The following is a 27,273-nucleotide window of genomic DNA, read 5'->3' as shown; positions in this document are numbered from 1 at the left end:
TCCCAGCAATAGCTCTCATGATTCACAAATCTACTGTCGGTAGGTAACTATTCCAAATCTCTTCACTACTGGCCAATCCCATTCCCATGGATTCCGCCTCATTTTGAATGGGATTAATTTCTTCCTTCCGGATCATCTTTATAGAGCACTCACTATGCACAAGGTGCTGTTTGAAGTTGGGGAAAGATGCAGAAACCGGGAAGAACTGGCCTTCACCGTCCAAGACTTTATGTTGTCACTGCCATTTGGGGCTGGAGCCCTCCACTCCTGATGTCCACAGTTTGGCCTTGGAACTTGTTATTCTGACCCGGGCAGAGGCTCGATGGAGCATTTTGGAAATGAAAAGACCTTTGGGCAAAGCCCCAGAGACCCCATTTTACAGATGAGGAAACAGGTCCAGAGAGAAGAGGTGCCACATGGCAAGTTAGAGGCAGACCCAGGACCACCAGGGTGGTGGTGGAGTGTCTCTGGAGTGTCTCCGGATTCCCAGTTCAATGTGCTTACTCCTAGACCCTCTGCCACCTCAAGTGTCACTCGGGGAAACTGAAACACAGGGCACTTTCAGCTGGGGGTCTGGAATTCCAAAATCTTGGCAAAGGAATGACCACCGTTGCTTTTGCCTCTAAGCCCAGCACCCCTGATATTTGGGTTTTCTGCCTTGCACCAGGGTTATCTTCCAAAACGGGAAGAGGCATGTCGTGTGAAGATGGCACGGCTTGGTCATTTCAGGCCCTTGGATGACCTCCCTCCTTCCAGGCTGGCTGGCCCTTGCTCTATCTCAGGGCTCCTTCCCAGGCTGCTGTGCCCTAAAATCCAGCTGTTCTCGCCCCTCTCCTGGATCACCCCTCTCTTTCAATTGATCCCCCTGCTGAAACAGACTCCCTTCTTTTTCTGATTCCTACTCACCCTTCAGAACTTGCTCAGGTAGGAACCCCACCCTGTTGCTCAACAGAAGTTACCGCCTCCCTCCGGGGCTGGGCTGGGCTGGGCACCCCGGACTGCGCCCCTATGGACCGCGGATGGAACTGCAGCCTGGCCACGCCCTCCCGCCTCGCAACCCCGCCCCCAGACCGTGCTCCAGGAGAAGGGGGCGCAATTTGGAAATCTCTTCCCCTGTCCCAGAACCTGGTAGGGTGACTACCTCCTAGGGATCGCTCAAAAACCAAAAATGATATCGCATGAATAGTGAAGCAATGTGGAATTCTCGGATTTAAAACCCTAATTAAATACACGCCTATTTTCTTTTTTTTAAATTTCTGGTATGTGGCCAGTTCATATTCTCTTTGGATGGAGCCGGTTATAGAAACGTATGTGATGCAAACAGGATAGAGATAAATGAATGCCTTTGAAATACTGGCGTTCTTTTTTTTTTTTTCCCCCACCTGGGAACTAGAATTTAGCTGTGTTCTGCAAGATCTGATCAAATGAAACAGCTCCCCTCTGTGCCTCTCAGAAAAGTTATTTCTTTCGCTCCCGATACAGTTTCTGACCTCCCTTATGTCGCAGGACTACAAGTGGTATTTAAATTCCCAAGGGGAATGCAGTATCCAGCATTTAGTATTGGGTGACACACCAAGCACGTGTTGTGCTTTGATTGATCGTAGGATCGCATGGGTTTTGCAAGCTTTTGTGACCTCACTGTTCTCTCTCTCTCTCTCTCTCTCTCTCTCTCTCTCTCTCTCTCTCTCACACACACACACACACACACACACACACACACACACACCTTCTTATATGCAGCATCCTGCTCTCCAAAGTCACCTGAGACCTTGGGAGCATCCTGAAATGCAAACACAGTGACAGCAACCTAAAACGGTTATTTTGTCAGAGGATGCCCACCAAGGCCAAGACATCACACACCCCACCCCCGGACCCCCAACCCCCCGGCCCAGCTGGTTCTCTATGGGGAACGGGTGTCTTGGCTCGGGGCTTACTCTTTAATTAATGCGAGTCAGCATTTGTACAAGAGGGCTGAATCTCTTCTGGAAGAAGACTAAAAACCTGTGGCGTGTCAACAAACAGTTCTATATGCATCCCAATTAGGGGCATCTCTGGGAGGCAGCATAAGCTCACCACAGCTCTGGTTTCCAGGCAACTGAGACGTGAAGCTCTGAACTTCACTGGAAATGGAACATGGCCAAGCCTGCTTTGTTCAGGAGCCTAATGTGCCTCTTCCTGCTCCCCACCCCTCCGCTCTCCTGATCTGGTCTTTTTACCCCATCATATTTAGAAGCAAACGATGGTTTGGTGGGGGGGGGGGTAGAGAAGAAGCTCAGTATCCACAAGGGTAAGAACCCTGGGGAGGGCTTGGGCTTGGTAAATCATTCTAACGACAGCCATTTCTTAGAGTGGACACTCTGCGTGTCTGCCAGGTCCCTGATGCCACCTGTGTTGTCTCATTTAATCCCTATGATGGCCCTGCCAGGCAGGTCCTGTCATTTCAAGGACAGGAGATGGAGGCTCACAGTATTGAAGCCACTTTTCTAACAGCACGGAATGGGGACGTGGCAATGCCGGGATTTGGACTCTGGTCTGTCTGGATCCTGGGGTCTCTCTCCTTTTTTTGTGTGTTCTAATTGTATATATTGATGACGTACAGCTTGGTGATTTAATATATGTACACACTGTGAAATAATCACCATGATCAAGATGATTAGCATGTCCTCATGTGACCGTCACTGCACATGCTTCCCTTTTTAAACTTGGTGGTGAGAACACTTAGGATGCACCCACCAAGCAGATTTCAAGTTCACAGCACCATGTGGCGACCTGCAGTCCCCCGTGCTGTAAATCAGATCTCTAGGTCGTATTCTTGCAATATGAAAGCCCTGAGCCCAGTGTCTCTGTATCTCTGCTTCTAGGAGCTCAACTACTTTAGATCCAAAAACCACTTTTGTCACCACTACCTCTGGGTCACCTGTCGGCATCCAGGTAGTTACCTGCCATGAGCAAGCAGAGGCGTGACATTGCAGGTAGAAGCAGACCAGTTCTGAATAGACTAGTGTACACACACACACACACACACACCATGCAATACCCATTATCACCTATTGTGCTTAATAACTAAATGGAACCGAAGGGATTGTTCTTCTTGGATTTGCCAGTATAGACTTAAACCAAAGCATTAGCAGGGAGACAGGCTTTTTACCAGGCCACACAGACAATTTCCAAAGCACTCCTGGCTCATGATTTCACGAGAGACAGTGGAAGAGAGTGCAAGACCACCAGCCTGCAATTATTGGGCCTGAGTTCTGCTTGACTGACAGCAAGACTATTGTCTCCTTAGGAATTTGCACTGCTTTTTCCATTAGGCGCCTGCGCAGGGGGGCGTGGCAGGCAGGGGTGTGAGGTGCGATGCAGTTGAGGGGAGGGGCATCGTCCAAGGCTTCCCCTCGGAATCACAAGTTTGACTTTGCCTCCTGTCAGTGTGAGACGGCTCTGTCAACCTCCGGGACACAGGTGGTTACCTGTGGTTACCTGCCACTTCTTGTCCTTCCCACTTGGTCCACTCCTAGGGATCCTGGGAGATGCCCAGGACCATGGCCAGTTCTTGCTCATTCGGCATGGGTCTGCTGAGCAGGGTTCGTGGAAGGTTCTCTTAAGTGCCTGATGTGCAGGGTTAAGCTACTTTCCTCATCTTCCTCTCACATTTGCGATGGCCTTGCTTCAATTCCTAGCCCAGTGCCTGGCTCAGGGCAGGAATGTAGTAAAAAGGGCCTTTCCTGACTGCTCCTGTGCGGGTCGCTTTCTCTGCCTGAGACATGGATCTCTCCTCCTATGGCTCCAATCCCGTCTACCTTCTTGTTTCTATTCTTTTTTTTTTTTTTTCTAGACCAAAAGCCTCCAAAGGGTGCGAACCCAAAAAACTTACAGGGGACCATACAGGTAAAAGATCAATGAGCCCCCCTCCACACACACACAGAAGGAATTCTTGGGATCCAGGGGCTGCTTTTCACTGGGAGGTGCATTTTGAGCTGTCTCAGGGCAGCAATAGAGATCAATTCCTCTTTCATCCGTCATTTCCATAGGCCTTTATTTAAAGGACTCCTACATAGGCTTTTCTGATTTGAAGACTCTCTTGCAAAACCTGTTCTAGTGGTGTTCTTTAAGTTGGCACCCACATTCTACGAGGACTCTCTTGGTTTTTTGTTTTGTTTTCGACCCTGAATGAGTCCTGGAGCGAAACACATCATCCACTGTGCTGGAGAGTCGGGAGCCATGCACTTTCTTTAAATGGGACCCCCTGGGCCTGACACAGAAGGCACTAAGACAGTCAGAATTTCCTGACCCCCCAGACTCTGCCTGCCTCAGATGCAACCTCGGGAACTTGCTGAAGCATCATTCTCGACGCTTTCCAAGCTGCTTGATTTGGCTGTCTTGCATTTTTTTTTTTAAGCTCAGGGCAGGAAAGTGCTTCTCTGGGCATTCTTGCTGATTTTGTTCTGCATTTTCTTTCTCTCTTTCTTTTTCTTTTTTTTTTTTTTTTCATAGGAAATTTGGGGCAGATAAAGTTCAGGCCAATTTCTAAGGGGTCCTCTAAATCCATTTGGTAAGGTAGATTGAGGGTATTTTGACTTTGGGGAAACATCTCCTTGCACATCCATGGGTACATCTATTAAAATGTTTTATGAAATATATCTGGAACCTCAACAGAAGAAAAAAAAATGTGCTCTTCATTTCAGCAAGAGCCAGAAAACCTCTTTGGTTCCATGTTAGGGCAGCTTCTCTTAGATGATGGAGTGGGGCTGGAGCTTCCTGGAGCCCCTAAAGATCACCTCCCTTATGCAGGTAGTCTTAGGGGTAAGAGGTGTCTACCCAAGCCCTATGAGTTTAGATCAGGATCAGCGAGATGTCAGGGAAGAAGGGCCCTCATGTTCTTTAAGACCCCAGGGGCTTTAAGTAGCGACACCTATTGGTTGTAAGAAGCAATGACAGTAAAGGACCCTTAAGTACCAAATTTCTCCCCTCTGGTTCCTAGGCAATCCAGGGGGAAGGTGAAGCTCCTAGGGAGAGACACTAGACTTCTTGTGCATAATTCACGGGGACAGCTCATATGGCTATCTGGAAAAAGACACCTCTTATGATGTAATTGCTCCAACCCCCCATGATAGGACCGTGAGTATGCAGGAAGGAAAATAGGTAGCCTCTTCTCATCCCACTGATTTATGCTGTTGAAAAGTATCAGCAATAAGAATATTAGTAATGTCAGGAGCCAACACTTCCTGTGGCGCCTGTATTCTAAATGCCTTCCAGTGGGGTTATCTGGAAAACAGCGTCCGAAAAGTATCCACTTCATCATCTCTCTAGGAAAAGAACAAACTAAAATACCTAAGCACCTCGGCTGTATGCTCCCTGGTAGCTGATTTTCCAATCAGACAGGAAGGAGACCATTGAGCTGGATCACTGCACAAGTGATAAAAGTCTCAGCGACATGGCCAGGCACCTGGAGTGCAGTATGAGCTGTGGTCATCAAAGGTACTGGCTGCTCTGGTAGTGCCTGTGTGGTTAACATTGACACCTCTCTGCGTCGGGCACACACATCTCAATTCATTTAATTCACAACAATCCAGTGAGGTAGGTCCTGTTCTTATTTCCACTTTATAGATGGGGACAGTGAGGCCCAGAGAGATCAGGTAACTTGCCCATATTCAGACAGCTAGCAAGTGGTAGAGCCAGGATTCAGGCAGGTTCCAAAAGCCCTGCCAAATTTAGACTGGCTGTCGATACACTGGATCAAGCGAGGGGCAGGTGATTGGGAAGTTGGTTTTAAAAATAATTCTTCCTCTTATGCCCTTTTGGAATAGAGTCGGGAGGAAATGAATACCTGTTGAAATATATTTATAAGCATTAATTTTGGAATAACAGGGTTGAAGCTGCCGGCTCTTTTATTGTTATTATCACTCTGCACTCAGGCCGGTGGTGGGGTGGATGAGTGACAGCGGTGTCGCTTCTCTCACAGCGGGCTGCAGGATGATTTCCTGTCTGTCATCCAGGGTGACTGAGCACCACACAGGTATTCTCAGGCTGACCTGGTGTACTTGTAGGTATTTTTGCTTTTTAATATAATGTTATTTTACTTTGAAGTGAAACCTTGACGGCAGAATGTCAGGTAATATTGCAGAGATGACCCAGGCAAAGAAGTGGTCAAAGCCTATCAGGGTTGAGAAAGGTGAATGGTCACAGACACAGGTGATAGGCTCATCCAAACAATCAGCTATGGACATGCAGGATGCTAGAGTTTGGATATGGAATGTTCACCAAAGGCTCATGTGTGAAAAGCTTAGGTCCCAGCAGGGTGCTGCTGGGAACTGGTAGAAACAGTAAGAAGTTGGAGCCTGGAGGGAGGTCTTAGGTCATGGGGCGGGGGGGGGGGGGTTGGGATGCTATCCTCTTGGCTTCTTGGGATGAGCAGCTTCCTCTGCCGATGCTCCCACATCACAGTAATGAGGCCAATATCTGAGCCAACATAAACCTTTTGTGTCTTTAAGTTGATGATCTCAGGTGTTTTGTTAGAGTGATGGGAAGATGTCAAACACACTGGCATTCAAGGGAATGCTGAGCCTAGGAGGTTACTAAGTAAGACAATGACTTTACATAAAGAATCCTGGGAACAAAAGGGACATCCTGGTTGGAGGGTGACTTTGTCTTGGCTCAAGTGAACATTGCCAGGAAATTCCGAGGGGTGGGGGGAGGGCTTCGTTCATGCATAGTTCGTTTTCATTTTGACTGCTACAGACTGTCTCCCTGTTGGTAATGACTATGCTGAAGTGGAAAGGGCATAAAGTCTTATCTGAAGTAATTTTGACCTCTTAGACCATTGATTCAATACACTGGATCCAGTGAGGGGTAGGTGATTGGGAGGTTGGTTTTAAAAATAATTCTTCCTCTTATGCCCTTTTGGAATAGAGTCGGGAGGAAATGAATACCTGTTGAAATATATTTATAAGCATTAATTTTGGAATAACAGGGTTGAAGCTGCCGGCTCTTTTATTGCTATTATCACTCTGCACTCAGGCGGGTGGTGGGGTGGATGAGTGACAGCGGTGTCGCTTCTCTCACAGCGGGCTGCAGGATGATTTCCTGTCTGTCATCCAGGGTGACTGAGCACCACACAGGTATTCTCAGGCTGACCTGGTGTACTTGTAGGTTTTCTGCTTTTTGATATAATGTTATTTTACTTTGAAGTGAAACCATGCCCTTTTGGAATAGAGTCTTAGACCATGTTTCGTGCTATCCCCCACCATCTTTTAGGAGAAAAACTCATTTTGTTTCAAATATCTATGAATTAACTACTTTTCGGCAATTGAAGCACTGTGACTGTCTAGAGGACCCGGGTTAAGGATCGAGACCCTTAAGCTACATATCTTCGGAATCTATCCCAAGGAACTAAAGCATATGCTGAACTAACTCTAAAGATGTCCCTGTGTGTGATTTCCTGTGTGATGTTTTATCTCCATGAAAAGTTCAAGAACATTCCAGAGATTATGCTAGTCAGCTTTCCTTTACTGTTACAAAATACTTGAGGCAGTCAATTTGAAAGGAGGAAAGGTTTATTTTGGCTCATGCTTTCAGAAGTTTCTGTCCATAGTCAATGGATTCTATTGCTAGGCAGGGCAATGTGGAAGGAGTACATGGCAGAGGAGAAATGCTCACCTCATAGGGACTAGGGAGCAGAGAGCAAAAGAAGGGGCCAAGGTTCCATTATCCTCTTCAAGGATGTGACCTCGATGACCAAATCCCCTAAATAGGCCCTACCTCCTGAAAGTTCTTCTGTTCCCCAATAGCAGCACAGACTGGGGACCAAGCCTTCAAGACTTGGGCCTTTGGGGGACACTCAAGATTCAAACTCTGGCAGAGTCCATCAGTTTCAGAGTCCACTCAAAGTACAGGACTAGGGCTTTGTTGTATGGCCTCTGGCTACATCCGTTAGAGCAACGGCTTGTGTAACAACCCCAACAGGAAGAGATTCAGAAGTGGCATACTGGATGTGACGTGGAGCTCTGCCTGTGGCCCCTTGACTGGCGACAGGGAGAAATTCAAGAGATCTTGATCGTATCGAAAACGAGTTACAGTCACTCCGGGAATGTGGATGATATGATTCACACAAGTGCTGTTTAATGAGCACTTACTAAGTGTCAGACCTTGCCCTAAGTGCTTTGCATGTACAAACTCAATCCTCACAGTGGCCCTAAGCGATGGAGAAAATATTTTTACAATCTCTACCTGGGCAATTCGAGAAATTAGGCATCCTGTTTGTCACCACATAGGTTGTCAGCGGAGGAGCTGGATTTTGAACCCAGTCACCCACCGTGGCTCAAAGCCTGCATAAGCTTACGAATAATTAGCCCTGCTTATGCTTGCTGAACTGAGCCAGGTTCTTTGTGAGTCAGCCTGGCCACCTGGCTTTTTCCAGTTCACAGCTAGTCATCTCCTTTCCCTTCTCTCCCTTCATCCAGATTCCTAAAAAAAAAAAAAAAAAAAAATGTGAAAAGAATTCTGCAGCACTCATTCATTCCTTCAACGGGTACTTACTAAGAGCCAAGTGTGTCTAGACATGGTGCAAGACACTTGCAATGTATCAGGAAGCAAAGGCAGATTTGGCCCCGTTCTTAGTGATCCTCCAGTCTAGCGCAGGCCTGGACAGCATTCGGATAACCAACCCCAACTGCAAAACCCTACACCACAGGGAAATAGAGGAACAAGAAGCAAAGACCTCGGAGTGCACGCACCTTCCAACTCGGAGACTCACACCACACACGCGCCAGTCTCGGACAAGGCAATCAGAGTGAAATGAGAATAAAAATTCCAGTGGTCAAATAACTTCCATTTCCCTCCCCCCATTGTCTCTTGCTCTTTGAGCTTTGGTTACTCTGCCCCTTCCAGATGGACGCCTGCACTTCCCGAGGTGCCGCTGCCTGCTCAGGGCTCAGGGTTGAGTACTTCTCCAGCTCAGAAACTCCCCTCAGATTCAGGGAGCAGACTCAATAAAGGGGCGAGCCTCTTTTGTCAGGGAAGCCTGCATCCCATAATGAGTTCCTATAAGGGAACAAAAGACTCGTCCTCTTGCTCCCATTGGGATGTCCCCAAAGGCTCTGCAGCAAGCCACGGGAGCACCTGAACTACCTCTGTGACTGCTCCTCCCTCCGCCCCTTCCTGCTCCTGTACCCACTTCCAGGTGTGGCTCCCAAGAGCTTTAGCCAATGAGCAACCTGCATGCACCTGCCCATCTTGATGGTTTGTTTTCTGGGGAAACTGACCTACAGCCGTGGGGGCAGGAGCAGTCCTCACATGCAGACTCTAAAGGGGACTTGGGAGCTGAAGAGCCACCGTCCAACTGGCAGTGAGGACCCCAGCCAGTGTAATGGCCAGCGAGAGCCAACTGAGCCTGTCTCTTCCCCACCCCCTCCTCAGTGCCACCGCCATGTTGGCGGCTTGGAATTGGCCCCAGTGGGGATATTTACACCACAGAAACTAGCATACGCTGCATATAAAGACTGGTTTCCCCCGTCCAAGAGCCAGGTAACACTGGGAGGCATCCCACGGGTCCAGCTTCTGGTGGGAGGTGGCGTGCTGATGGCCCCAGACCCGCGAGCAGAGCCATTGCTACCACGCCCAACAGTGGTCAAGTGAGATGGGATCCCCGGCGGGGAGTGGGTGCCTTGGCCGTGACAACATCTCAAGTTCATCCTTTGCATGAACCGCGCTGCAGTGCGGAGGACGGTCCATATGGAGCCACTGATCATCCCCAGCAAGCGTCTCCAGGAAAAGAAATCAGTGGGAATCCTGGAAGATCAGCTCCCCAAAGGGGTGAACTTGCTGCACAAAGCAAGCGGATGCCAGAGGCAAAGCGGGTGGTCGACGGAAGTGCCGTTGCCTCGTCTGAGTGCCCCTCCCAGACCCAAGCTCTGTCCAGGGAGACTGCTACCTGCTCCCGGAGGAGTCCCTTCCAAGGACCTGCTTGGGTACAGAGCGGTGACCCTCTGGGGCCAGTGGGGGGACATCTCTGAAGGGCAAGCCTAGCTACAGAGCGCCCTTGGGATTGACCAGGACCTCTCTGTGGCTGCATGAGGGATTAGCTCCTCCTCTGCCCCACATTCCCACTCCCTCCCCGGGGGCTGACCCTGAGTACAGCCCAGTGAGCCCCCAGCACACAACCTCCACCTGAGACTTTGTTTCCCTGGGAACCCATCTCACAACCCGTCTTACACCCACATTGATGGGTTAATAAATATCCAGATTTTCATTTTTCTCCTCTGTGGAAGAGCCATTTAAGACGCCTAGTGCACCATATGGCTGGAAAAGGAAGCCCACGGTTTACAATTAGGGGACGCTGGGCTATGTGCATTGAAGCAGGACTCTTTGCTACAGGATTTTAGAAAGCTTTACATTCTTGCTGTGCGGAGACACTTCCCTGGTATGCACGGGCCACGGATTGGATCCCCAGCACTGTCAAAGCAAAAAAAAAAAAAAAAACAAACATCTTGCCCCGGGAATCTCTGAGTCAGGAATCCAGGTCGCAGCACATCTCCAACATGTGACAGCAGAACATGATTCTGCATTTTGCAGGTTGGGCACCCTGCTCAACACACGCAGGGAAACTCTGGGTAAGATGACCTGTCTTAAATCGTGAGCTCTCTCTGCTCGGTCGCCATTGTTCAAATGCTATTTTAAAAAATGATCAAAGAGTAATAATGGCCATTTATTATCAGTATTTTACCTCCTGACATTTGCTTGCTGGCTGAAGAGGATTAGGAATCTCTCACTGGTAAAGAAGGGATGTGAATGAATCAAAGTGTCTTTTTCTTTCCCCAGTTTTGGATAATAGATCCCAAGGGGGAGAAAAAAGGGGCACAGATCCTCTCCCAAGAGGAGAAACTGAAAGGTTCAGAGAGGCAAACTGATCAGCCTGAGGTCACGCAGCCGAGAAGAGACAGGGGTGAGTCTCCTTATCTCCAAAGCTCATGCTCTTGGTTGACGTCTGTATTTTCAGATATTCTCATGGTAACAGGTATACAAACAAAAGCGACCACTTTTTATTGATCTACTCTAAATCTCCACTCGTATCTGTTCTCCCACATCCCAATGACAACATGAGATAGATCTCGCCATCCCTCCGCCCTGCACCCTTGATAAAAATAAAAAAAAAAAACAACTCAGGTCTAGACAAGTGGATAGATTTGCCAGTACTGGTAGAGCTGGATTCGAACTCACAGCTGACTCCAAAGCTAACAGGTTTCCCACTACCTTGCGCGTGAACCCTCCAAGCCTGGGCATAAATCTGAGCACGCCGCTTGCCATCTGGGAAGGCATTTCGGAAAACAAAGTTCTGTATGAACACGTATGCCACCAAAAGTTCAAGGGCTCAAGATATTTGGACCTTCCATTTGAAAAGAAGGTTTTCTGGTCAAGTTATTGTTATGGTTTTTTAATGTGGGGCCCTCTGAGTCAGCCCTAGCCACAAGGACAGGAATCAAATAGATATTTACTCTCAGTGGAGAGTGGCATTAGAAAAGGAGAGAAGAAAACTTTCCTCAAACTGTGGTTAACTAGAGGAATCAAAGATACACAAAGAAACCAGAAAAGGGAAGAAATGGAAAGAGCCTGTGGGTCACATCCAGGATGATAAGAAATGTAATTAACTGAGCCAAGTTTTCATCGGGCAGGGGCAACTGTGTCCTACCCCCAGGTGTGTGGTTCTGTTTATTAGTTCTGGGCTGACGACATGGGGCCGAATGGTGGTCCTGTTGGAACATACAGGGGACTCATTAATGGCCATTTGCTGGCTGCAGGGCGTGGGGAGATGTGACTTGGGTCCTTCTTTGAATGATTCAGAAAGTGCAATTCAGAAGCCTTGGCTATGCCTGCATCCAAAGTATCGACCAGCACACAAATCCCTCATCTTCAAAAATTCTGGGGCTTAAAGACAAGGGCTCAAGTCTGGCAGAAGCAGCAATGGGAAGAATCAGGAGTGACTTTCTAGATGAAGTTCCAGGCTACAGGCTGTGGATATGGTGAGTCTGGGGGTGTTGAACGATGAGTTGCAGAAGATGTTCTCCATAGAGAGCAATCCGTGAATGTCTGAGGTCAACGATGATTTTTTTCCCCCAACTATTTAAATTCGTGGACTATAATTCAGCCTCATCCATAAAGAGATTTGGGGGTTATCCCTTCCTTCTGCTGGTCTCGTAGACTTTAACCCTCAATTTGAGTTAATAGGATGCTGTTGTAGATGTCAAAGTTTCCTCTGGAGTCTTCTCATCTAGAGATGACAAACAAGTTCAATCCTATGTCACAATTCTGATTCCTGGTGGTAGCTGGCTTGGAGTGCTGGCCTGAGAAGATGTGGAGACCAAATCTGGGTGTGAAGGGAAAGAATGCTGTGATCCATTAGTCATGTCTGCCAGGAGCAGAGGAGAGAGGAGGGAAGGTACGTGAGCCACGTATCTGTTATCCTGAATCCGATTGTCTCAATACAGTGATGAGTTTCATCTCCCCTTGTTTCAAAAATAGTCGGGAGAAGCTCACTCCATCTACCATCCCAGACACAAACCATATTTCAAAGGAAACACCCTTAACATTTGTAAACACCATTAGCCCATAAAATAGTTCAAGATTTGGGGTGAGGTGTACAAGTGTTATAATTCTCCTTGATTTCTCTGTCCTTTATGAGCCCGGAAGTCATTTTAACCAGGCTCCTTGGTTAGCAAGCTACCTACCCAAGAGGGATTTGTGAAAGAGGACACGTGGGGGTGACCCAGGATGTGACAGAGCTCGTGGAATTCCAAGATCAGACACTTCACAGACAGAGGGACTGGAGATTTCCTCTGGAAGATCCTCAGGGGCAGGAATTTGACAGTCTTTTGGTTGGGTGTTGGCATTACTCGAGGACTTTCTTCTCTTGGGCTGGATCTGTTTTGGTGTCTTCTCATCCCTCTTCCATGCGTGGTGTCTGTGTACCCACGGTCATTGCTCTCCTGTGCTGCTGGCTTCCACTCAGCTCACCATGATCGCTCTGGCCTCTTAGCTTTGCAGGTTCTAGTCTGGCTGCTACCTCACGACAGTGGTTTGTGCTTTGTATCTAAAAATGTCCCCCGCCCCCCCGAGATCCCATGTGTTAGTCAATGTAGCAGTGTCCAGGAGGGAAAAGATTGGATTGTGAGCACACTAACCTCATAAGTGGATTAATCCATTTGAGGAGTGAATGCTTTGAATAGACTTGAATGATTTGAATACAGTTACCACTGGGTGGTAGTTGTAGGCAGATGGGGGTGTGGCTGGGAAGGTGGGTCACTGGGGGCTTGCCTTTGGAGACTGTCCTGTCCCTGGCCCCCTCTCCTCTCTCTCTCTCTGTTCCTGGCTCTCATGAGTTAAGCAGCTTTCCTGCACCAGGTCCTTCCACCAGGATTTTCTGCTTCACTTCAGGCTCAAAGCAATGGAGTTGGCCGACCGTGGGCTGAACCTCTGAAAACGTGATCCCCAAATAAAATTTTCCTCCTCGAAGTTGTTCTCGTCAGGTGTTTTGGTCACAGCAACACAAGGCCGACTCACCCAATTCCTAAGAGAGAGACTCTGACGTATACAGATTACCATCTGATACTGGGTCAGGTCTCAGAGCCAGCTCAAACTTAGCGACACGACTGTGGTCGATTGAAAAATGGCCCCAAGTCTCCAACCTTTTGCAATGTGACTTGGAAGCTCTTCCCACTGCAAAGTGGAATCCATGCTTCCATCTTTAGTCTGGACGGTGCACCGAGCGGGACCCTGGGGACTCACGGGACAGGTTGGTTCTGCTGTTGGGCGACATTCATAGCTCCTCCTTCTGACCACAGGCCAGTCACTCATACGTCAGAATGGACACTCCTGCTTGAAGGGCAGTGGAAAAGGCAGAGGTCAGCAGCCTCACCTGCAGGACTTGAAGCAATGGACCAGGTATCTCAGCGCCTCATCTTTTGATTTATCCTGCTCGTGTGTGTGTGTATCAAGCAGCCCCCTTGCTCACTTTCCTGTTAACAGACAAGCCTTCATCCTTATTTTTAACTAAATTCTCGGTATGGAGAAGAAAATAATTAATCCCATGAATACACACTTGCTCAGGACCAGGAGCGAGAGTGGACGTGACCCAGTCCATGGGTGAGAACTCGTCATTGTAGCCCCTGGGCTCTGCCTTTTCCTCAGTTCCCACGTCCAATCCAATAGCCAGTCTGGTAGCTCTACCTCCAGAGAAATCCTGGCCTCTGTCCTCTTGTCCCCAATCCGCTGCCATGTCCCTGATCTGAGCCCGTGTCCCCTCTCCCCACAGACTTTCAGCTGGTCTCTGGGCAGTGGATAGAGTGTTCTTTAATACTCAGTCCATGTCTTCCTCTTAGAGATGAGAACCTTGTTGCTCGTTGCTCCTGGACTAAAAACCAGACGTGTCGTGTCAGCTTGCAGGGCTGTGCCTGGCCCAGCCTTGCCCAGTGCTCCCACCTTGTCTCAGGCCTCTCTCCCACCTCACCCTGCGCCAGCCTGATGGGCCTGGCTTCTGTTACTTACACGATCCAGCTTGTTCCCACGTTGGTACCCCCTTTCTCCCGCTGTTCTCTGCCCACTACACCTTTGGGTGAATGATCCTCTCTCACTATTCAGGGCTCAGGCCCAGGGTCTTCTTTATAATCCTTTCTTCTCTGGCCCACTCTGGCTGAAGTAGCAGCTGTCACCTGTCACCACCCTGTCACCATGACTGATAGATCACCTGTTTTAATCCTTCCAGACCCCAGATCCTGGGGAGGGTTTTACCTGCTAACTGGTTCTGTGTCTTCACCCCATTATAAACCTCCTCCTCCTCCTCCTCCTCCTCATCATCATCATCATCATCTCTTACTTGCTCAGGACAGGAATCTCGTCTGTCTCATTCATTGCTGAGTTTCCAGTACTTACAGCAATGTCTGCTGGGCACCTGATGGTACTTCACAGTAGATAAAATATTTGTTAAAAAAGGTGAATGAGCACAGAGGGCGAAGGAGACACCAAGAATGTCTCAGTCGTCATTCTCTCACGATCATGAAGGACCCAAGGCACTGACTTGTAAAGATTAAGATTTAGTTTGGCTCTTGGTGTCGGAGGTTCTAGAACTTTCTTCAGGACTCTGGTGAAGCAGCACATCATGGCTGGGGTATATGAGTATCTGGTAGAGCAAAGCTGCTCAGCTTATGAACCAGGAAGCAAAAAAAAAAAAAAAAAAAAAACAGCAAGAGGAAGAGACTAGGGTCCCACAGTCCCTTTGAGGGCACACCCCCAATAACCTAAATACCTCCCAATCCTCGCCCCTCCACCCGCTGAAGTTTCCACCACCGCCCAATAGCGCCACCTGGGGGAACTAGGAGGTCATGCATCCAAGCCACAGCCAAGAAACGCCTAACTGGAATTAAAAAATGAATAGCTTCTTCCTTTTCCCAAAAAATCCCACCTAATCACTTTCCTTGGGCTGTCTACCAGATGCAGCTAGGAAGCCAAGTCTCAGGTCTCCAAAACACTTGCCTATCCTGCACCCTGCCGGGGTCTGCGCTGGGGAGGTCAGGGGGTGGAAAATTCGCATGCCTGTGGCTAACTAAACTTTGCTATGGGTAAATCACGGCTCGGGTCCCACATTTTGCTTGTTTGGGGGCGTGCAGAACGTGCAGCTTAGTGCCACCCCACATCTGGGAGGTGCAGGGACAGGCAAGGAGGGAAGCAGCTAGTGTTCCGTTCTTTTTAGCACCATGTTCAATTGGCCGTGAAGCCCGGGATGGTGCAATTGAATTCTAAGGGGGCTGGAGTATTAAGTAAAAATCCAAAGACGGTCAGGGTGTTTGGCTCCAGGTGGGCTGGACTTTATTAGGAGGTAGCACAGATTTTAAAGAACAGGGAGTGAAAAAGGCAGCATCTTCTTTCCTAAAAATTCGCCTCATTGAACCCCGGGAGATGGGCCCACAGGCGGGGTGGGGAGGGAGTCCACCTCTCCGTGAGGAGACTGTCCCCGGAAAGCAGGACCTTTCCTTCTGAAGGGGAATTGCTGCCCCCTTAAATGCAGGTGGACAGTGAACCTCACTATGTGCACATCCACAAGACTGGGGTCCTCATTAGAACAAGATCTATTCCATGCTTGTGTGATTAGATCCCAATGGACTTTACTGTCATGTATAACTAAAAAGAACCAATAACAAATAATTTTAAAGAACCACTGCCTCATTAAATTTGGGTCTTTCTGGTTTAATATCATTTAAGATCTGTATGCACTTTTTTAAAAAGCATACTTTGTGTAGTTTTGTGTCTAAAATGCCTTGCACCAGCAAAAGATATTAATTTTATTTTTTTATAATAGTTGGTCTCATATTAGGAGTTCTCTTTCAGTTAAAGAAATATATTTAGTCTTGGAAAAAAAATGTGGGTGGGATCCAGGAGCATGGCCAGGTGGAATGATTCATTGTCATTTCTTGGTTTCTTGGTGGTAGGTTTTTCTTTCTGGCCCTTTCCTGGTTTATCCTTTGAGTCCAGCCATTGGACGGGCTAAGCCTGTCTGATGAGGATGTTAAATTCTAGCTTGTCCAGAGCCATGATAAATGTGTCTGGCAGGAGTCAAAGACTCCGCTCCCCAACTGAAAGGTGGCGGAAATGCCGAGGTCTGCACAACCTTTGCATCAAGCCGCTCAGGTCTCCGGGGTTAGCGGGAAACTCAGTGGTGTGCTGGTGGATGGGCAACAACCAGCTCCTGGGGACCGGTTGTTGAGTCTAGATTTGCAGTGCTTGCTGATTTCCATTGCATAAATATTCCTGTGGGGATTGATTTCAAGCTCCAACGTGGCATCGGTGAGCCCAGAGCTGGGAGGAGACCTGCTGGGGTGCTCCTCTTGTAGGGTGTCCACTGCACACCTTCTGCCACCATCAGAAAGAAGCCTCAAGAACCTAGACCACAGTAAAGCCTACAGAATAGCCGGGAGGGGATGGTTCTAGGGTCTGTTATCTGTATTTTCTTGTATGATTTATTTAATTACATATTGATATCATTTATTTTGCTGGGACCAGGGATCGAATCCAGGAGCCACATCCCCAGCCTTTTCCCACCAGGGAGGCTGGCTTTGAACTTGTGATCCTCCTGCCTCCGCTTCCTGAGCCGCAGGCAGGACTTGGAGATCCAGGGGCTATCAGCAGGGATGTCATTAGCAGTGGTGGCTGGAGTGGGCCGATGACCCTCCCTTGTTGGGCTCTGGAGATTCTGATTCGCCTTCGTCGATGGGTCTCTGGGCTGATGACATTTGGCTGGTGAGAACCAAAGTGGTAATCGTACGGGGGGTGTGGTCTGCAGGGTGGTCTCAGAGCTGACTGTCCTATTGTTAGACCTCTGGGGCTGCTCTAACAGAAGGCCACAGAGCCTTTCTCACAGTCCTGGAGGTTGGAAGTTCAAGATTGAGGGTTGGTCTCTCCCGAGGGCTCTCTTCTTGGCTGTGTCCTCCAACATGACCTTCTCCCTGCACACATCTCTGATGTCTCCCAAGACACTAGTCAGACTGGATTAGGGCCCCACCCCTACGACCTCATTTTACCTTAAACACCTCTCCCATGGCCCTAGCTCCAGCTAGAGTCACTTTGGGGGCAAGGACTTCAATATATGAATTTTTTTCCAGGGCAAGCGGGTACAATTGAGTCCACAACAACTATTAGACACTTGAATTGTGGCTGGTCCAAATTAATATGTGCTCCCAAGTATGAAGTACACCACGGATTTTCTTTTCTTTGTTCTTTCCTTTTTATTTATTTTTATTTTTTTGGTACTGGAGATTGAACCCGGGGACGCTTAACCGCTGAGCATGCCCATCCCCAGCTCTTTATAATATTTTATTTAGAGACAGGGTCTCTCTGAGTGGCTTAGGGGCTTTGCTGAGTTGCTGAGGCTGGCTTTGAACTCATGATCCTCCCACCTCAGACTCCCGAGCCGCTGGGGTTACAGGTGTATACCACAGCACCCTGCTACACCATGGGCTTTCTATCATTTATTATTTTTCAAACATTTCATCCCTTTTTATCATGTACCAGAAACAGAATGAAAAACATCTCATTCAATACCATTTTATATTGATCACATGTTGAATCATAATATTTTGGACATTTCAGGTTAAATAAAATTTAGTATTAGAATTGCTTCCACCTGTTTTTTTTTTTTAACCCTTTTTAGTGTGACGGGTCAAAAACTCAAAATGACATACACGGCTCACACTCTGTTTCCACTGGACGGTGACTGTCCAGGGACATTTGAAGAGCTGACAGAGCCTCCCTTCTTGCAGTCAGAGGGAACATCACTTTCTGGGATTCTCTCCGTAACCCGTTCCCCTGATCCCTTTCACCCTGTTCCTTCTCCCTGCCCCCCACCCCATGTCCCTTCTTGGGCTGAATCAGTTCCGTCAGAGGAAGGTGGAGATGGCTGTGGGGAGGGGGAACTCGGAGATGATGGAGGTGACAGAGGGAAGGGCTCCCTGTGCTCCTCGATCTGGTCCAGCTCGAGTGGGAGATAACTAGGAGGCGCTGACCTTCCCCATGGCCTACGTCACCAGTCCTAGCGCACCTCACGGTGCTGAGTGCCAAGTCTCCAGCTCCTACTCTGCCTGGAATGGCTCTGCCAAAAGCCCCATTTGGTGATCCCACTTTGGAATGTTCCGGCTCTCGGGAAAGAGTTAAGGGTTCAGAAAGAAAAACACCCCCATCTCACCACTTGGAGATGAATGACCTATTTTCCTGGATCTCTTTTGCTGACACAGCCAGGGAGGGAAGGAGTGAGGAGCGAGCTGGAGAAGGGAGCTCAGAGACACAGGAAGGGTCCCACTCGAGCCTCGCAACGACCTGTTTTATTTTCATTTTGCAGACAGGGAAACGGGCAGGCGAGATAACTCCTCCAGTGTCACCCACTGGCAGGTGGCAGGGTCGGCGATGGATGCCGAGTCCATCTGACTCTCTGCTATTACCTGTTGCACCAAGGGAAGATTTCTGGAGCGCGTGAGGACTCTCTTGAGCTGGATTCCCATCCGGATGGAGAGCAGAGGGGGCTCTGGGCAGGAGACTGACCAAGGGAGGCTGTGGAGGCACATCTAGTGCAGATGCTCCCTGAAGGGCACAGTGGGTCAGGGCTCCTGTCCTCTGCTGCTGACTGCTGACCCTCCTGTCAATCTTCGGCTGACCATGGAGGAATGAGGGGACTCAGCAAGGACTCACTGGCACCTCCCTCTGACAGCGGTCAGGCAGACATGAGTGGTGGGAACAGACCACGAGGTTTAGGGAATGATTCTATGAAATAGGCCCACGGTGCCGACCCCCCATGCTGACCCCTGCATTTCCAAGAAAGCAATTTTCCTGCAGCCCTGCCTGGCTTCCATGAACGGGATACGTCCCACTCTTCGTCAAGCTACCTGTTATCTGCAAGAGACACCAGGGCCCCAAATGACATCGATGTGAAAACCCAAGTTACCCTGAAGCGGGAGACCTTGGTGACCCTTTTCAAGACTGGATCCTGGAACTCAGGAAGGTAAGGATGATTCCTCCCACCCATAAACTCTGCAAGAAGGTATGGTGAGGGATCCGACGGGAACTGGTCACCGAGGGCCAAGGGGACCTAGAGTTGTCATGGCAGTGGGGATTTGAAAGTCTGATGTCATCCTGCTGTCAGTCAAAAGTCAAGAGGTGGACCTGGGCGAGACTCTCTGGAAACTTATCCCCAAATAAAACTAGGGTGTAGGAGGGGCACATTGGCCCTCTGCTGTCTGAGAGGACCCACTCTCTCCCTTGAGAGTGTCCCCTTTCCCTTTTGCTGTCCCTTCAATAAACTCGTGCCTGTCACTGAGCGACGTGTCTGAATGTGGGTGTCTTCATCCTGCCTCAGTTTCTTGGAAGACCCCCTCCCCCTGTAACACTATGAGGTCCCCTCCCACCTTGCAAGACGTTTCTCTCTTCTCGTTTAAACAAATCCTACTGGGTTCACTCTTCCCTTTCGTTCTTGTCTGTGAATTTTAATCTTCAAATCCGTGAGACAAGAACCTGAAAGGGAATTGGCGAGGCCTGCAGCCTGCACGCACCCCACCTGCCAGCAGAAGCAGGGAACTTAGTGTCACCTCAGAACTCAGGTTTCCCCTCCCCCACAGCAGGCTCATCCTGACAGGCGGTCTGTGGGTCTTTCCCTACAGACTCACTCACCGGCTTCGCATGAGGTCCTTTTTGATGTTTATTATTTCCTTGTTCATGTACTTGATGTTCTTCATTGATTTGCCCGGAACCTGATGGGACAATAAGAAGTGAGAGAAAAGGGGGTGTTGATACAACTGATCCAAATGCAGCCGGGGACAGAGGCACAGCTGTTCCCCTGAGCTGTCTGTGTTTGTCAGCTCTCCATTACTATAACAAACACTCTGAGATGATCAAACTAGAAAGAGAAAAGGTTTACTTTGGCTCATGGTCTTGGAGGTTCAGGTCCCAGATGGGTTGACCCCTCTGCTTTGGGCCTGCAGTGAGAAAGCTCCTCATAAAGGGTGCATGCGGTAGAGCAAATCTGCTCACCTCATTGCAGGAAGCAAAAAACAGAGAAAGGAAAGAGCAGGGCGCCCACAATTCCCATTGAAGCCACGCCCCCAATGACCTAAAGACCTCTCACCAGGCTCCACCTCCTAAAGGCTCCACTCTCCCCAATACTGTCACCTGAGGACCAAGCCTTTAGCACACAAGTCTTCATCAGCCTTTGGGGAATGTTCCAGATCCAAATCACAGCAATGCCTGGCCAGACTGGATGGGTGCTGGGCAGCACAAAGTCTGTCTCTATGCCAAGAAGCTCCTTGAGGCATAGTGGACATAGAAAAGACTTTGGACACAGTGGACCTAAGCTCTGATTTTGATTTTGCCCACTGACCAGTTATGTGAAGTTGGGACAGATTACTCAACCTCTGGGGACCTCGTTTTCTTCAGTAGAATGGGAGGAATAATTTCTACCTTGTAGTAAGGATTCAATAAAATGCAAAATTCTGGACTCATAGCAAGTATTTGATACTAAATGGAACTGACTTACCAGCCTTACACTTAGGGAAAAGCAAAGAATTGAACATTGAAAATAATTGTTGGTGTCGACTGGCAGCTAATTTAAAGAGATGAATCTGGTCGTTGAAAAGATGACAATGTACCCTCCCCCCTCTCTTTCCCCCATAGCAGGATTTTAGGAGTGAATTATCCACACATTGTTCATGGACTTTTCTTTCCCTTTTCTCTATTCATTGGTCATAACTAAACATGGAGGAAACCTCACAATACAAAACTTTATCAATCCTAAGTTGATACCAGGTCAACAAAAAGAAATTAAAATTAACTATATTTTAATAAAATGATCACTCTTCTCAGATACCAGTTTAGAGAAACATGAACCAGAATATTATCTGGTTTATCCTGCCTTGAAATTAATTCCTACACATTGTTTTAAATAAAAATAAATACTAAGAAATTATGGGAAAATAGGGACTCAAATAAATCCAGTGGGGAGAATAAGTTGGGATAACTTTTTGGGAGGACCATTCACCTGTGCATACCAAATTATTCAGAAGTGAGCATGCCCTTAGATCTAACGTTCCCTGTCAAATGTCCTAAGAGGATATTCCTGAATGGGCACCAAGGTTCATCAACAAAGTTGTTCATCATCATCATGCTGCTTGTAATAGCAAACTCTTGGAAACCACTTATACTGCAGAAGTAGACAGAAGACAGGTCAGATAGCTATGGTGCATCTGAACAACAGAATACATGCAGCAATTAAATGTAACGGTAACACAACCATCAAGTGATGTTCGGGTTCTTGGAGTGAGAAGACCTGCTACCAAGTAACAGGTGTAGCATGGATCTGTTTTTCGTTTTTTGAAAAAGTGATCTATGTGGATATACATATACCAAAGACGTGAAAGGACACAGCCCACCCAAGGCGGCTCAGACAAAGGGTGCAGAATCTATGGAATTTCCCCAGAGTATCTGCAACTGCAGCTACTACTTGTCTACTTCAGAAAAGTACATATGCTTCCCGACTTAATGATGGTTGGACTTAAGATTTCTCAACTTAAGCACGGTGCCAAAGTGTAATCCAGATAATTATTCTTGTTTCTTTCTTTCTTTTTTAATCTTTCAGTACAACAGCCCATATATAATATGACTTGGTCAACATTGTACTGTAAGGTAGTCTTTGTGCTAAATGATTTCACCCAACCATAGGCCAACGTAAGCGTCCTGAGTGTGCTTAAGGGAGGCATGTTTGGCAGGTGAGGTGCCTTAAATGTGCTTTTGATTGATGACAGGTCAACGTATGATGAGTTTATTGGGATGTGACCCCGTGGTAAGTTGAGGAGCATCTGTATTTGGAAGCCCCAATGTATGTGGGATAGCCTCAGATAAGCTCAATTAAATAATGAAACCATGAAATCATTTACAAAATTCAGCTCTTTAGCTGTTTTTAGCAACGGATTGCAGGTAATGTCCATCCTAACACTCCAGAAGGTTCCAACCCCTTGGACTGAAAGTTGACAATGTTCATCCTGAGGGACAGGTGGGTAGAGTATCTGCAGAACTTTCTCACACTCTCACATGAAGGACATTTGCTGTCCTCAGACACCCAGAATCCCTTCTGCTCCATCTTGATACCCATTTCCTGCCCAAGCTTTTTGCCCCCTTTGACTCAGCCCTTGCATCTTAGGGAGTCACTGATGGCACCAGCAGCAGGGTTGGCCCTGAATGACTGAAGTCAGATAGCAGCAGTGTCTGGTTCAGGACTGGTCATGTGACCCAGTTTGAGCAAAAGAGATGCCAGCAGAGATCTCCCAGGGACTCTCTGGAACCAAAATTTCTAGGTCTTCCAGGAACCACAGGCAGAGATGTTCTCTTTCCCCACTTGACTATGAATAGGAAAGCAGACATGCCTTGGGAGTTGCTGGCAGCTCTTTTGTGCCCATGAGGAGAGCCAACCACAAGCTAACAAGATGAGGTGAAAGGCACAGAAGAGCGTCATTCCCATTGGCTTGTTCAAATAATAAAGCTTCACTAGAACCTTGACTTTTCCTGAATGCTTCTTTTATTATTATTTACATGGGTGTGAATTGGGTCATCTGTTACCTAAAACTGCAAGATTTCTATCTGAAATGTGTCCCTCCCTCCTTGGGAGTGCCAAGACAGGTGGAGACCAGGAACCATATTAAGGAGTCCTTCTTCACCTCCCTCCACCCCTGAGGAGAGATCAGAATCAGATGATCCTCGTTCTAGAACATTCCACCGTGAAAGCCATGGCATCGGCCATAGCGAGACCAAAATATCTGGAACTGAGGTAGCCTTCCCTTGTCACCCTTCTTCCCTGCAGGACTAAAGTTAAAAGAGACTGTGGACTAATCACACAGACGAACGTTCACTGTAAGGCAGTGTGCTGGGCTGCGCTGGCCACCGCCTCTTCTTTGCGTCATTTTCTCTTGTGTTTGGTTGATGGTTTTGTCCACAGCCCTAAGAACAACAGGCTATCTCTCTCTGTCACACACACACACACGTACACGCACAGAGCCTGGGTGTGTGGCACACTCGACCATCTCCATCAGGGTCAGGGCACCCTCTGGTGTTTGCACAACACCCCAATCACCCCCTCCCCCTGCATTTCTGCAAACGTGGCCCCACCATTAAGCCATGCATGACCGGACATGCCCCCGTGCCCCAATAATTCTGCTTCTATCCAAGGAAATCACGTCGCCAGGATGAGGAGATCCTCCGGAGGCTGCCCACCACAGCAGTGTAAGTCACGGTGAGAAGACACCAGATCGCCCAGCCAGGGCGCTGGGGGCGGGGGGCGGGGGATGAATCATGGCCCGTCCCCACCGCGGCCCCAGGAGCATCTGAGCTGGGCTGTCACCGCTTAGCATGGCTGTCCCTGTTTATTTATTGATGTGGAAAGACAGTAAAGGCATAAAACCTCGAGTGAAAATACATATGCTCTCCAGTGTCGAGGAATTAGATCGTGGAGAGCCCTGAGATCTATATTCCTAAGACCTCTGGGAACGCCTGGAAGCGTCTGTCGTCTCCCACAAAGGGTGCTCCACCGTGGTGAGTGGGGGCACAGCGTGCAGGCAGCCATGGAATGAGCTGGAAGGGAACACCAGGCCTCATTAACAGGGATGTCACCATCATGGGACATCGGAGTTATAAGTCATCAAATAATTATTTTTGGTTATTCTTTTCTTAATCTTTCTACAATTTACATATATTAATTCTAATAAGATAATAGTGTTGTGGTTTTTTTTGGTGTGTGTTTGTACAGCAATTTTGACTCATTCTCTCAACGCAGGCAAAATAGAAGTGTTTAATGCGGATTTAAATGGAGTCTAAGAACCCGGAATTGAGACCTCAGTTAGTGGGTTTTTAACACATGGGATGGGGCAGGGTCTGGGCAGGGAGTGGACGCTCAGGCCGGGCAGCCTAATAGAGGGGATGTAATACCGGGGAGCAGTTACCAAGGCGCTGGACGATCTGGGCAGCCAGTGGGGGATGAGCTGGGAAGGCAGCCAGGACCACCTTCAGGGCTGGAGGGACTCACAGGGGGACAGGGAATTCAGCTGGATTTCCCGCTGCTCTGCAGCTGAACAGGAGAGCGCTAGAGATGTACCAGCTTCGTTTTCCTCCCACTCCCAATTTCCCGCTGGTCCCTCCTAGCGCCTGAACTTACTTGAACCCTCCGACAAGGTCACCCGGGGAACGGGCAGTTTGCAAGGACCCCAGTCCTCTGTGGGTGCAGGGAATGGAAACCAGAACCTACAAGCCAACAGATAGGGGGGCCTCAGCCCCAGGCCACTTTGGGGCTATCAAACTGGTTCTTCCTTTCATTTGGTGAAGTCCCCCTTCACCGATGGTAACTGGCTGCTCCTGATCTTTTGATCCAGAGCCTGAGGTTCCACCGTTGATGTGCACATTCAGAGTTGTGATTACTCTGTCTCTCAAAATCATGATCAAAAACCCTGGTGTGAGTTGACTTTTCATTACTAGAACATATTATACCTGAGATAATCAAATTATAAAGATAAAAGGTTTGTCTTAGCTTAGACTCAAGACACTTCAGTCGATGACCCACCGGCCCATTGGGTCTGGACCTGTGGTGAGGTGACACTTCATGGTGGAGGTGGTGGCAGGCGCTCAACTTGTTGGCAGAAAAGTGGAAGAGGGTTGGAGGAAGAGGGCAGGTTCTCGGAATCCCCTTTGAGGGTGCTCCCCCGGTGACCTGGAGACCTGCCCCTAGATCCGGCTCTGAAAGCGTCCACCAACTCCCAACAGCACCAAGAACCCGGGGACCAAGACTTTGGGAGACATTCCAGATCCAAGCTGTAGCCGCCAGGTTTTTGGTACCCTGACCCTCTGACCCCTCCCTGTTTCTTTCTCTAGAAAGGACTCTGTGTCCCAGGTCTCTGTAGGCCACCTCCTCTTCCACCAAAACCTACCTGCCCTGGGTCCTCCCCACTCCCTGGGTCCTTACACCTCTGAACGACATCGACTAACGTGTCCCCGCGCCCAGCAACACCCACAAAAAGACGCCACAGATCCATGTTGTGGAAAACCGGAAAATTATGCAAAACAAAACAAAACAAAACAAAAAACCAATCAGGAGAAGATAAAGCTCAGGCGTAACCCCGTCCATCACCCTCTGGGCACATAGCCTCTGACGCCCTGTCACGACGCCCAGCCTGGGTGCACAAAGGCCATCTAGGAAACAGAGCCAATGCTGAAGCCATGACATTGTTCACCTCTGGGCCACGTCCTGTCCCAAGTGCACTCTTCCATGAAGTCCCCGATTCCTTCAGTCCTCGTTACACCAGGGCTCCCGTTTCACAGGGGGAGCAAGAGGAGGCTCAGGAAAGTGACAGTGACGTGCTATGGAGGGGCCAAGTCTACGCTGGATCAAGTGCAAGTGCATCACAGCGTGTGCTCTTCACAGCTGCCCTGTTCTGCTCCCCCACCTCTGCCCTGTTCTTGTTTTTTTTTTGGACTGGGGATTCAACCCCTGGGCATGCTTAACCACGGCCATACCCCCAGCCCTTTTTATTTATTTATTTTTTATTTGGAGACAGAGTCTTGCTAATGGCTTAGTTCCTTCCTAAATTGCTGAGGCTGGCCTTGAGTTTGTGATCCTCCTGCCTCAGCCTCTCGAGTCGCTGGGATGACAGGCGTGCGCCCCTGCTCCTGGTCTTCTGCCCTGTTTTGCATCGTGGGCTCTCACTAACTAAGGGACGGCAGTTGCTGGCTGTTGATTGACAGATGCTACCAAGTTCATCTACAGAATTTTGTGAGATTTCCTCATCAGGAATTTTATACGGCAGGAAATCAGAATGCTTTATTGAAGGTCACAGCCGGAAAGCCGGGTCTTCTAAATATCTGTTCTTCGTGTTTTATGAATGTGTGTTCAGGACTCATCTTTGCGATTCCCTAAAATACAATCAAATTCTGAGCATCAGATGAAGAAGGAAACGAAATTCCTGTCATATGTGCCCAGGCTGATGCAGCTAGCAGAGGTCAGAGCAGGGAGCCTGGAGACAGAGGGGAGGGACAGGGACACCTTAGCCACCTCCAGGCTCACTGTGGAGCCTGTGGAGAGTGGACCAGGGGCTTCCCGGCCAGAACACACACACACACACACACACACACACACACACACACACACACACACACGCCTCCTTGGTGTGCACACTGGTATTTAAGCTCCTATGGTTTTAAGGAGGCGAGTTGGTACCTTATTTTATTCCTTGGTCCTAAGGATTTAAGGTGGGTACCTAGCTCCGCAGGGATACCCGGGACTAGTGACTTCATCCACATCAAACCTTCAAACGAAACATCAACTGTTCTGTGGAGCTCTTTTAAAGGATCTATTCACCCCAGGCGGGATGTATCCATATCTGATTCACCCTCCCTCCCGCCACCCATCTTACGGACCCAGGAAAAAGGACGTTGGGGGGAGGATTGGGAAAGACAGGGAGGGGTGGGCAGGGGGCTGTGGCCAGGGAGATGAGCCAGTCCTCAGCTGAGAATTTAGGGGGGACTAGCAGCAGGGGCCCTGTGGGGGGCCGAAGGGGGTGGACAACAAGGAGCCAGGGTCCCTGGACAGAAAGCTTCTGAGGTCCAGCTCCTGGTGCGGGGCCTGGCTCTGAGCATGCTCTGTTGTTGAGTGGGTGGGGGAGGGGGGCGGATCGCCATCTCCAGGCTTAACCCTGCAGGTCAGTTAGCAATGACACAGGG

General features: G+C 48.8%; 1 protein-coding gene across 1 annotated transcript in view; it reads right to left on the bottom strand.

Moving 5' to 3' along the window:
* Positions 1-27,273, bottom strand: part of Ccdc60 (coiled-coil domain containing 60) — a 137,143-nt gene that overhangs the window by 57,232 nt on the left and 52,638 nt on the right. The window contains exon 2 of the mRNA XM_026403432.2: positions 20,194-20,273. Coding sequence (XP_026259217.2) covers positions 20,194-20,273 — 80 coding nt within the window. The remainder of the gene's footprint in view (positions 1-20,193; positions 20,274-27,273) is intronic.

The sequence above is a fragment of the Urocitellus parryii genome, chromosome 3 (genome assembly GCF_045843805.1).
Source record: "Urocitellus parryii isolate mUroPar1 chromosome 3, mUroPar1.hap1, whole genome shotgun sequence".
NCBI lineage: Eukaryota > Metazoa > Chordata > Mammalia > Rodentia > Sciuridae > Urocitellus > Urocitellus parryii.
This window is presented reverse-complemented; position numbering and strand designations above follow the sequence as displayed.